Here is a 12327-nt window from a genome sequence, read left to right as displayed (position 1 = left end):
GCCTGCTGACCATTCCGTCTGACTTCAGAGCCTATGCCATCAAGATGTGCAGCCCTCTGCTGACAATTTGTCCACTTAGGAGATTCCAGAAGCTGTAGTGTCCAGCAAGCAATAGAAACTAGCAAATGACTCTAACTGAAAGACGTGATTTCTCTTCCTTTGCTGAGTCCTCTCTGGGGAGATGTAACATCTGTGTCTTTGTCAAAGCATTATTAGTGACCTGTCACTGGCCATCCTTGTCTGAGCCATTCTATGCTCCTTCGAAGCCTCAGGTTCGTGAAATACAGAATGTGTTTTACTAGCTGAAGTGTCCATTAGGGAAATGGCTTTGGAGGGTGATCGGCAGTGTCTAGTGAATCAGAAAACACACCTATGAAGTAGTTGTCCTCCCAGTGATCTCTGGAAGGCAAGTTCTCTCACCTCTGTACATGTTTGGGGGTGTTCTTTGTTATGCTGTGGAGCTGCTGTGTGCACCTGGGAACTGCAGCATCCTGGGCAATTTCTTCCTATGCAGAAAGAAATGAAAGAGAGGGAAGAAATGTGAGAAGAGAGGAGACAGAGGAGAGGAGGGCAGTTAATTAGCTTTAGCCAGATTGTTATGCAGGGTTACAAATGAGTGCATTGCCTTGGAATGTCTGCTGAAATTCTGACAGAGCCCAGAGCCCTCTGGAGAAAGGAGAGGAGGAAATATGGAAAGTAGCCAGTGCTATCTAAACACCATCACTTGCTGGTCCTATTTCAACTGACAACCACCAAATGTTGCTCACACTAACATGAAGGGCCACCCTTGATCCACACAAATTCTGGGTGCTCGCTGATGCTTGTGCTCAGAGCCTTTCACTATTAGTGGAAGCAGAGCTCTGCTCGCTGGTCTGTTTTAAGCTAGAACCCACAGCTTTGCTCCTGGGCCTGGAGCCATGGAAGGAGAGTCAGATGTTCAAGAGACTGGAAAGGGAGAAGGTGCATTGCAAGTTAAAGTTTGGAGAACTGGTTCCTGACCATCCACTCCAAAGGACATGAGATCAGGAAAACAAGGCCCAGGGTCCAAATCCAGTTCTCCAAATGCCTGCAATGAAATGTCCTCTGGGTTTTCCTAAACTTCAAGGGCAGAAACCAGCACGTTTCTCTACAGTAGTCACCTGTCCCTCTCCTTGGACTCCATGGGGTCAATTATCAAATAAGATCCTGGTTGAGAATTGGCTACTAAGGGCTGGAATGGGAATGGCTGTAGGAGTGGGTGTCTGGGAAAGTGGGGGAGGAAATAGGAGACAGGATGGGAGTGGAAAGCCAGCCCAGAGAGACTCAGGGAAAGCTGCCTAAAGCAAGACAGAGGCAGGATTCTGACAGGGAACTGCTAGCTAAGTGCATCTTTCAGCCTCTGTCTAAAACTGCACAGTTAAGTCGACACCAATGAAAATCACCCTAATTGCTGCAGTAATTAAGACAAAGGAGGAAACCAGAATAGAGTCGAGTGTGGCGCCTGCTTCGTGAAAGCCATGCACAGGTAGCCCCTGCCCCTTGCTCTTGCTTTCTTAGCTGAAAAACAAACCATGTTGTATCCTAACTAAAAAGCTAATTGGGAGCCAATGTACAATATGTTCTCAACAAGGATTTATTGAAAAGTAGAAACATGCAAAGAGTTTTACAGAGTTAAACAGTAATCTGCAAATAAAAATATAATGAGGCTTTCTAGACATTATGAAATTTCTGGTGGACATAAGGCTTTTCTCTCGGTCTAGTCACTGTGCAGAACTTGGAGGACAGGGAATAAAACAACAGAGATTGGGAAGTAATAAGGGAGGAGGGAGACAGGGAGACAGGGAGGCAGGAAGAAAGGGAGATATCATTACTATATTATTACACAATTACCATCATCATTAGAAAACTAATTTAAACAAGCCCCGCCTGTGCCCCCAAAAGGGCACGAAGCAAAGAGGTAGGCTCAAGAACACAGAAATAGTTTTCTCATTTTGACTAGTGATGGGAATGATAATGATTTTTCTCTCTGAACCATAACCATTTTGCAGTTAAATAATTTGCTTTCAGGCTGGACCAGGAGCTCTGAGGTGCTGCTCCAAGCGATTCTTCCATTTCTTTTACACCTTCTAAAGAAAAGAAAACTCCAGGTGCAATTATTGGCATTACATTTATACCAACTGCAACAGAACAACCCAGAAAATGAGACTCCTACCAAATTAGTTTATCCAAATGAAGTTTAGACAGTATCTTACTTAGCAGGGGGGTCAACTGAACAATTTCTCTCAGTGGCCCAAGAGCAGGAGAACCACTCAGAGGAGCCACATGCTAGCAACGAGCCTTGTTGAGTCAAGAGCTTATAGTTAGTGTACAGCATGTGTTTTCAGTTAGCCAGATGGATGGCTTCCTCCTGTGGGTCACTGAACCACAGGGTCCCTGCATTAGCTTCAGATTACAGAGCAGCAGGCTAGCTGGGGTGGGGGTGCAGATGTAAGTAGCTAAAATAGAATTTGATTTCATGACTGCTTGGGGCAGACTCTCCGGCAGAGTTTAAACAACAACAAATTATTCTCAGCTGAGAACATCTGCCTGGAAGGAGGCGCTGTGGCTGGAGATGGGAAGTTCAACAACCCAGGAAGTTTCAGAGAAAGTCTAAAATATACCCCTTCCATTCCCCAGATCACAACTGCGACTTTTCAATTCTGTTTCAGAGATGAGAAGGCTCAGGGACGAACATAGAGGTGGAGAAGACATAATTCAGTCAGTCTGGCTTCCTCTATGTTACACTGTAGCAGGGACTTTGCTAAGCATTCTGTGGTACTGCCTTGTTTGGTTGTTACATTAAGACCATTGTGGGTATAGCTCAGAGGTACAGTGTGCAACTAACTATGCAAGCCACAGGACTGATCCATAGGAAGATGAGAGATTAAAGCAAGTGACTTGGTGACTTGACCAAGGTCACCCCATCTACAAGGTGACCATTAAAATTCAAACCCAGGGATTCTATGATTATCTGGCAGAAATTCATCATCTTGATTTCTGGGATTCCTGAAGAGACTTCACGAAGCATGGCAGAGCTGGGAGAGTGTGAGACTCATATCAGAACCCAGCCCTTTATGAGTCAAAGAGTCAGAATAAAAGTCAGAAATTCAGTATCTGCAACTGATAGTCACCCAGGGAGTCTCTCAGGATCAAGTCTTTGTTTCTTATGGCAAATGCCAGTTAGTGTCAATAAGATTGAAGATCAGCAAGGTGAAAATTCTTGACCAAAAATAGTAATTTGAGCTAAACAAACTAGAAAAATCGTCAAGCTCTGTGTATGCTTAGATGGCCAGCATAAACAGATTTACCTTATAATCCACTGGAAACAAGAAATGGCAATTTGCAAAATGAATTTCACAAATGGTCCAGTGAGAGCAAAATTTTCTCATCAAGTGAAAGATGGAATTTTAAAGGGGGGCTGTGGGTAGGGGGAGCTCTGTACAACAGTTATGCTGTGAGAGGGTATTCCTAGAGTCCCCAAACTATGAAGCTTTCACAAATGCCAAACCACAGACACAGCTCTGATCAGCTGGATGTCAGGGTGCTGCAGTCTTGGACTCAAGTGGGCAGGGCACTCTCAAGGAGTGTCCCTCTGATCTTCCTGGAAATGAGGGAAAGTGCTGCTTGCATCCTGCAGTTTCTTGGAAGTAGTAGTTTGATGTTTCTGATGTTCCTAAAATGTTGGGTTATGAGACAATCAGAGGGAAACTCTGCCTAATTCTTAGATGTTTTTAGCCTTTACACGATGGCAGTCAAGCAGACTGTGGAGCCACCATGTGCCCTTTGCACCGTTCATTCCCAGAGGACTCTTGGCAAGCAATTAAACCTGGTTTCCTGCATCTTACAGATGCTCAAGAATACCTGGTGGTAGCAGGAAGTAGGAATGTGTGTGACATCAAATAAGGAAATGAGTGGAAGTGGGGGAGGGGCAGATGCCCAAGAGAGGAGCTAAGAGGGAGCAAGCCATCTGCCCAAGGCTGTCATCTGAAGTAAGCATGCATGCAACAGTGAAGAAGGCAGAGGCAGGAAGATCCAGGACAGCACAGTCGTAGGGAGTCAAGAGTTACTAGAGAGGAAGCAATGAAGGGAGGGGAAAAGGACGAGTGCAGACAAGGCTCAAGCTAGAGAAGCCAGAATAGAGGGCTTCCTGGAAATTTGAGGATCTCCCATAACTATTGTCATTTCACGTGCCTGGATTCCCTGGTCCTGATGGGGTCACAGATGCTAGCCCGCAGAGGGTAGAAAACATGCTTAATAAAAAAGACTGCACAGGCAGATTGGTCAGGTCTCCTTCTCGATAGATGGAATCTGGAAAGCCATCATGGTGTCTTGTAAACCAGGAGCAGTGGGGAGATAAAAGATTGTTCATTTATAACATTTGCTTACTTCTGGAGTATAAATGTTTCTACCATGATACCTTTCTAGTTTTGAAAAACTGATAGCTTTATAAGCTGGTACAGGCTGACTCCAAGAGCTGTGGTTGGACATGGTTTGGCTCCTAGACATTCAACTACTGAAGGCTTGGTCCCCAGCAGTGGAGCCTTTAAGAGTTAGGGTGTAAAAGACAGCAATTGGGTCACAGGGGCTTAACCTCCTGAATGGATTAATGTTGTCTGAAGAGAATGAGTTAACTCTGGTCATAAAGGGTTCTGAAACAACTTATTACATTAAGAGCAATCCTGGCTGTCCAGTCTCTAGCCTCGGGTTTTGCCATGTGAACTTTCTTCTTTCCACACACTCTTTCAATTGTGATGCTATCTTCTCTGGTACCCGCACCAGAGTCAGATAGATGCAAATGACAAGAACTGTGAGCTGAGCGAGCTTTTGATTTATAAAACGCTCCACTTATTCTGTTAGCGCAACAGAAAATTAAATAATACTCCAGGATAGCGTTGTCCAGACACAAGTGAGAGTGAACAAGGACACATAAAACTGAGATATGCAGACTATTCTCCCTTTTAAAATAAGAAGAGAAAGGAACAATTTGTTCACATTTAGTTATTACTATTATTTTAAATTCATTCTACAGATATGTGAGAAAAACCTCATTAAGGGGGCCACCCTCTAATCCAGTCTTTTAATTCTCTTCCAAGGCACCCAGATTTGTCAATGATCATTATATCCACGTAGAAATATTTCCTGTATATGCCAGGAGATGCCAATCTCTTTCCAACATTAAGATGGTGCTATGAAAACAAATTATTTTTCTGTGTAATAATATATTTTTAGAGCCTACACCTAAATATATGGATATGCTCACTATTGTTTTAGTGGCTACATGGTATTCTTTTTCCTGATGCTGTTGAATAACCATCTCCTCAGTGATAAGCATGGAAGATTTTTCAGCCTTTTTAATTTTTTTTTGTTTTTGTTTTTGCTATAAGTAAGTGAGTAAAGAATATGTCTGTCCATATTGGTATACGTAGGTATACATCCATCCAAGTGAAATCTCCGGGAATCAAAAAAAAAATGATGTCTTCAGTTTTATTTAAATATTTGTATTCCTGCTGGCAATCCCAGAGAGTGCTCATCCTCACACAGTTGTCAACACGGTTTCTCCAAGATGTGGCCCGGACTTCACGTATCACTTACTGAAGCCCTGCCCTCACTCTGTCCTCTCAATGGAGGTCAGCTGATCCTTAGAAGTGGAAGCTGGGCTCCCTGGAGGTGCAGGATCCTGCAGGAGGCCAGGTGTCCAGTGACTTTAAGTCTCCAGTCTTCCTCCTTCAGTGCATTGAATTCTTTGCCCCAACAAGCTTGCCCCTGGCATTCTATGTAAAAACAGACTGAAGCCTGAACATTTAAAACAGCACCCTTTTTTTTTTTCTTCCCTAGATTGGCTCTTTCACTGCAGCCCTGGGATCACATGCTTAGCTTGGCTACCAACTTAATTCCTGACACTATTAGGGAGGGGACTGCCAAAAGATAGATGTACGTGGATGTGCCCAGTTTCTGATAACTTTCTTGGCAAACATTTCCAGGGACATTTCATGATGTCAACGCTAGAATCACCTGTTTTCCTATACCAGCTTGTCTGATTCTTCCACTAGGAAAGTAAAAACAAGTTGTTAAGAAGAGGGGGAAAGAACTTTCATTTTTATCTCTGAGTTTGGCATCTGAAGCAATCAATGTCTTTTGTCTTTAAAACGGTATACACTGGCACACAACTCCCTGAATCCTTCAGATAATATGCCGTAAGATGTTGCCAATTATTATTTCTCTCAGCTAGCAGATGTTTAGGGGCTGGTTAAACCTTTGGAGAAATTACCTTAGGAAATGGGGAAATAAAAGCAAAGATTGCCATGAAACGTAGCGATTGCAAGGTAGGAGGAGAAAGGTGGAGGGAGGAGTAGGCAGGAGGGAGGGAGAAAGTGAGAGGAAGCTAGGCTGGTGGAAACAACCCTGTCGGCAAAGAAGCGCGATTTTCCAGCTTTAAATGCCTGCCTGCGTCCCGCTTGCCTACCCGGGAACAGAGATGTTGGCACAGGGCGAGTCTGAAGGGCTCCAGACCTTAGGGATAGTGGTGGTCCTGTGTTCTTCTCTGAAACTATTGCACTACCTTGGGCTGATTGACTTGTCGGACGGTAAGCGAGCCCCCAGAGCTTCCTTGTTTTATACGAATGTGTTTTCCGACTTAGACTGGTGTGAAAGTAGTTCGGGGGGTGGAAGAAGTACGCGGAAAATATCACAGGAGTCCTGGAAGATTTGGTGGCGCTGCCTGCACAAACCATCCTTCCCCACTTGCCCTCCTGGCGCTGTCCGTGGTACTGAACTGTGCCGAGCCAGCGGAGCGCAGGAGCGCATGTGGGTCCGGGTGTTTTTGTTTGCTGAATGAGAGGAGCAAAGTGCATACTCTTTCTCCCGGAAGGTGTCTGATAAATATGCATATTTTGGTTGAAGCTAAAGACTTTTAAAAGTCATTATGATGTTGATTAACTTGCAGCAGCTGAAAAGATTATGGGGAGGAAAAATGCTAATCACGGTGCCTAACAATTAGAAAGCATTTAAGAAACACTGGCTCTTTTCCCTAACCCTCAACCCCGATAAAGACCCTTGTTGTAAAACCACTTTATCAGCTGTGACTTTAACTTCAGGCTCTTAATGAGAATGTAGCTGTAAATCTGAGTCACCAGCATTGTTTATGATTGCAAAATCAGTACTGGTTTGGAGCATTTGAGTTTCTTTCTTTTGGTTATACATAAAATATATAATAGGGTTTTTTTTTTCAAATTGTGCTCTCCTGCATTGTTCTGTAGAACACAAGAACTTGGTCCTTATATGCGACCTTTGAATAATGGCAAGGAGGTGAAAATGTTGATTACCCTGATGCCTCTGGATATATACAGTGTGTGTGTGTGTGTGTGTGTGTGTGTGTGTGTGTAATAATATATGTGCATCAGGCCACACTTCTTAGACATGTGTAATTATTATGCTGTAATCAAAATGTTTTCATGTGATGGAATCCTTAACTACCAGATTAGATTACTATACACAACATACATATACCATATAGTCACATAATGTCTTAAACACTTGTACAATTAAATTAAGTCATTTTGAAAATAAAATAATTAAAAGCCACATGAAAGAAAGTTAGTAGCAAGTTTCTCAAATTTTAAGGAACTCTATGTTTCTTCCTTCTTGTGATATGCTGTTCCCAATATAATTTCTCTATTTGATCATTGTCCCATAAAATTAAGTCCCTGGAAAGACTTGAAATCTGATGAGCAGTATTAAACAATGCCAGCCTTCAACAATTACAGTCAATGCATACACAAAGTATGTGCAAACGTATTCAATATGTATTCTCTCGTAACTGCATAGTGTGGGCAGAAGTTCCCCTCCAACAGGCATTGTATGACTAAATTCTACATAATAATGAAATATGGCTTGTATATCAATAGCTAGCTAATATACCAGTCAAAGCTGAGGTAAATCAAGAGTGGACTATAACAGTGCTTGGTTGACCGAGAGCCCAGAAGAGAGTCAAGAGTCTAGCTCAAGTTCATCCTGGTTAAGTTGATCTTTAAGAATCTGTCTCCTTCTTTCGGCTGGACGTGGTAACATGTACCTCTGATCCCAGCATTTCAGAGGCAAGTGCAGACGTATCTATGTGGGTTTGAGGCCATCCTGCTCTACATTATGAGTTCTAAGTCAGCCAGGGCTGCAGAGTGAGACTCTGTCTCAAACAAACAGCACAAACATAAACTGTGTCTTGAACACAGTGTTTTTCTGTCTGGTGTGTTTTAATCTTTCCTCCAAGGAATTTTAGAGCTAATTCTCTTAGCTGAGTTCTGTGGGTTGGATGGTAACTGATCTTTACCTCGCTTCTGCTTCTGCCCAGCTGACTGGGCTGTCTGTGTTAGGCTTGTGTTTAGGAGCTATTTTAGCTTTAGCAAAAATGTAGTGAATTGATGGTTTTATAGCCCTAATTTTCCGAGATGTTGAAAGCTGAGGCACATTCAGAAAACAAAAAAGTCTTCCAAAAAAACCTGAAATCTATAAGTCTGTAAGAATAGTTCAACATACACAGAGAGATCTGGTCTCTTAAGTGTATTCCATCCGAGATTCAAGCTCAACTGACCCATCTATAAGAGATACATAATGTCTCTGTCATTCAATGGATTCCAGTAGAACATGTGTCAGCCCTCTTCAGAGCTTCAGAACAGCTACTGACACTGTGAGTGCATACGCTGCCCATTTGCTCATGAGGCAACGGATGACATAGGACTGTCCTGTTCTTTCTTCTGGCATCCGAAAGCGTCTGACTCGCTGCCTTGACCGGTGCTTCTAAAGATTGTACCTTTCTGATTTGCTGCCAGAGAGGATGCCAGTCATTCAACTAATGTTTAAGGGATGGGGAAAGGGGTAAAGTTAAAAAGTAGGGACATACATTTGGTGCTATTGCTAGGAGCCCTGCATGAGGAAAAGGAGGAGATGAGCATGTATTCAGCACCTACAATGCATCATGGGTAGTTAAGTGCTTTTATACTTGTGAAAGAGTGAAACCTGCGGAGTAGCACTCCAAAGAAAAGAAATAAATAAATCTGGAAAGTAGATGCCACTGTTCCTTTTATATAAAGAAGACAAATTGAGAAAAGTCAAAATGGGTCCCCAGACACAGTTGCATGGAGAAAGTGCTTGCCTCTAGAGTCCCATGTTCTACTTTATGATGTACCATCATCAGGTCCAGATGAGGTCAGCCATCTGTCATTAAGCCTATAGCACAGATGAGCTCATAGTCTAGAAACCTCACAGTAGGCTGTGTGATGTCATTTTCAATGTGTATGTGACATTACAAGCTCCATTAACCTACTGGAGTGAATACTGAGGAGAAAGTACACCTCCAGGAAAGGTCTCTGGAATCCATGTAACATAATCACTCTAAGGAGAGTACAGAACTTTCATGAAACTCATCAGTAGTCTCTCTTAGGATCTTTGTCTCATTCTTAATATATTCTCTTAGAGGCAGCATTAGAGTGGTACAGAGATGTTGGGTACAGAGTTTGAAAGAGGTGAGACCCCGTTCTGAGTACCCCCTGCATTACTTGTGAGTTTCAGCAAGTCCTGTCTTCTCTCTTTCATTTTCCTCATTTGTAAGAAAAAGATTAGTACAATCACTCTATTAATTTCCCAGGGTGCTTCATGCCAAATTACTACAAATTAGGTATTTTAAAATAACAGGCGAATAGTCTTTCATAGTTCTGGAGTCCAGATTCCAAAATTGAGGTGTTGGAAAACTCTGGAGTTTGGGGCATCTTGGAAAAGGTCCTTCCTGGCCTCTTCCTCCTTACATTACTCCAGGCAGCCTTTGGCTTCTGGAAGCATGACCCCAGCCTCAGCACCCGCCAAGGCTCTTCCTCCTCTGTGCATCTGTCTACATACTGTTATTTTCTCTTTTTATAAGGACAGCAGTCACATTGTGTCATGGGCCCTCTCTAATCTCATCTTAACTTATTACATCTGCAAAGACTTTATTTCCAAATAAGGGCTGAGGTTAGAACTTCAATAAGCCTTTTGGGAAGATGCAATTCAATTTATAACAATTGGGGGTGTGTAATTCAATTCATAACAGCAGCAGTCATGGCCCTATAGCTGCATACAGAATTCAATGAAAGACACGTGGGGCAGGGCCAACCTTCCCACCTATGGCTGTGCTTCCTCTGTGTCTCACACTCCTTAGACCTGAAAGTATTCCAATAAAAAGACTGTAGTATTCATTAGGAAAAAATCATGCGTTTCTATGGCTATGTCCTTGGGCAATAGAATTCTTTCCCTTGGATTTGACATGAAAGAATTGGTATAGCAGTTAGTATAGAAGTTTCCCAAATAAGAATCCTAGAAACACCTTGGCTCTGTATGCTGTGTCAGCATACATACTCAGCTTTCATTGCAGTGCCTGCTAATCAACTGAACTTCTATCACTTCCACATAATGGAGGATAGCAAGAGCTTCTTGGGGTGGGTTGTGGGCAGGTGAGCAGATTCTAGAAGATCAGAAAGCTTTGTCTGCTCATTAGCTGTCTCTCTTCTCACCTGCTGCTTGGTGGGCCAGCCTTATCAGTAACATCTCCACCAGGTAAGATCACTACATTCCCAGAGAGTCATGTCTAGCCATGTCTATGAGTTCTGCATAGCAACTTCAGAAGACATTTGCTATTCCAGGACAGCATACTGAGAAATGCAGCAAGGCATACATCCATGTCTCTCAAACAGGGATCTCCTGTCGCCGTATCCTACATCTGTCTAAGCAAAGGATGGTTCTATTTTATCCCTATAGCTCATTCACACAATTGCTAACAACACAGGCTATAGAAGAGCTTCAACCAAAAATAATGGCAGCATCAATAATTCAAATTCTTGGGGAAATAATGAGGGTCCAGGTTCTTTGGGGCCCTTGAATCAATTTTCTGTGAATTCTGAATTAGCAAAAACTGTATTAACACTGTTACTCTGGAGGCTTGCTAAACCCACTTGATAGTAAAAAGATTGAATATGGTTCCTAAGAAGCCCACCATCTTTTGTGCCCAAATTCAATCACTATTTATAGGCTTATCACTTGTCTAATACTTCATAGACTACCAGTGTACAGTGTTATACTTGATTGTCAGAACAGCTCTACGATACGAACAAAAACTACGTATTGCTGATGAACCAGATTTATAGGTCTACAGAACATTGAGACTTGAGCTCCCCTCTTCATACAGAATGACCACAGAGTAAGTAAGGAATTCAAGGGTTATTTTCAGACTTACGTTTCTTCTGTCCAAATATAGATATCCTTATGCTTACTTAAATTGTGCCTGGAACAGAGTATTGCTGATCTACTCAGTGGGTATTGAGGCTATTTTTCTTGGTAAAATCCTCATGACCTGATCCCACAGCCAGGTTTGTAGAAAGGTGAATAATGGCTGCCTAACAAGACCAGTTGTGAGCCCCTGGAACGTGTAAAAGAAAAGGTTCTTACAGATGTGACAAAATTAAAGGGGCTGAGATGAGATTATCTGGATTACTTATGTGGGTCCCAGATGCTGGTACAAATGTCCTGAGAAGCAGGTAAAGTTGAGACACAGACAGGAGAAAGACAGAAACAGGGCTTGGAGTTATGTGTCAATAAGTCAAGGGCTGCTGACAGTCCCCTGCACCCAAAGCTGGAGGAGGCAAAGAACTAATTCCTATGGAGATCCTCAGAGCTGTGGCCCTGCCAATTCCTTCACTTCGACATAAGAGATTGAACTTCTGGACTCTTGTACTGAGCACAAATGTTTACTAGTTTAGCTATTGGCTTGTAGTAGTTTGTTGTGACAAACTTAGGAAATTAATGCATAACCCTTTTAAAGCATTTCTTCATCTGCTATAATAGAATATGAAATAAAACACACTCACTTAGAAGCTCAGAAATAGATAGACCTATTGATCCAGAATGCTAGTGATATAAGGACTCGGGTTACACTTTCTCAGCATTAAAGGAAAGATGAGGAGAAGTGGGCCTGACCTTCTGTCAGCACCAACGTGAGGGACTGCACAGATTTACCTTAAGGGTGGCAGGCAACGATAAGACAGCATAGCCAGTGTATGCCAAGCTGAACTCCTCATAGTAAAAACATATCCCTTTCCCTGGATGGGAGAGATGGCTCAATGGTTTAAAGCGAATAGTGTTCTTGCAAAGGACCATGTCTGGTTCTCAGCACATATATCACACCTGCCTATAACTGCAGCTTCTGGGGTCCAGCACCCTCTTCTGGACTCTGCTGACACACACATCACACATGCACTCACACATACACTCAGACATGCACTCACACATACA

At 42.7% G+C, this 12327-nt stretch overlaps 1 protein-coding gene across 5 annotated transcripts in view; it reads left to right on the top strand.

The window, feature by feature from the left end:
* The window catches only part of Kcnip1 (potassium voltage-gated channel interacting protein 1), a 360908-nt gene that overhangs the window by 305007 nt on the left and 43574 nt on the right, over nt 1–12327 (top strand). Inside the window, exon 1 of one of the 5 annotated variants that reach the window (XM_028756449.1) lies at nt 6455–6602. The exons of the other annotated variants lie outside the window; for them this stretch is intronic. Within the exon in view, the coding sequence (XP_028612282.1) occupies nt 6455–6602 (148 nt within the window). Of the gene's footprint in view, nt 1–6454; nt 6603–12327 lie in introns of those variants that run through there. 5 annotated transcript variants of the gene reach the window in all.

This window comes from Grammomys surdaster, unplaced genomic scaffold, assembly GCF_004785775.1.
Source record: "Grammomys surdaster isolate TR1022 unplaced genomic scaffold, NIH_TR_1.0 126121, whole genome shotgun sequence".
In the NCBI taxonomy this organism is placed as follows: Eukaryota; Metazoa; Chordata; class Mammalia; order Rodentia; family Muridae; genus Grammomys; species Grammomys surdaster.
The sequence above is the reverse complement of the archived record's forward strand: the minus strand, read 5'-3'. Positions and strand labels throughout refer to the sequence as shown.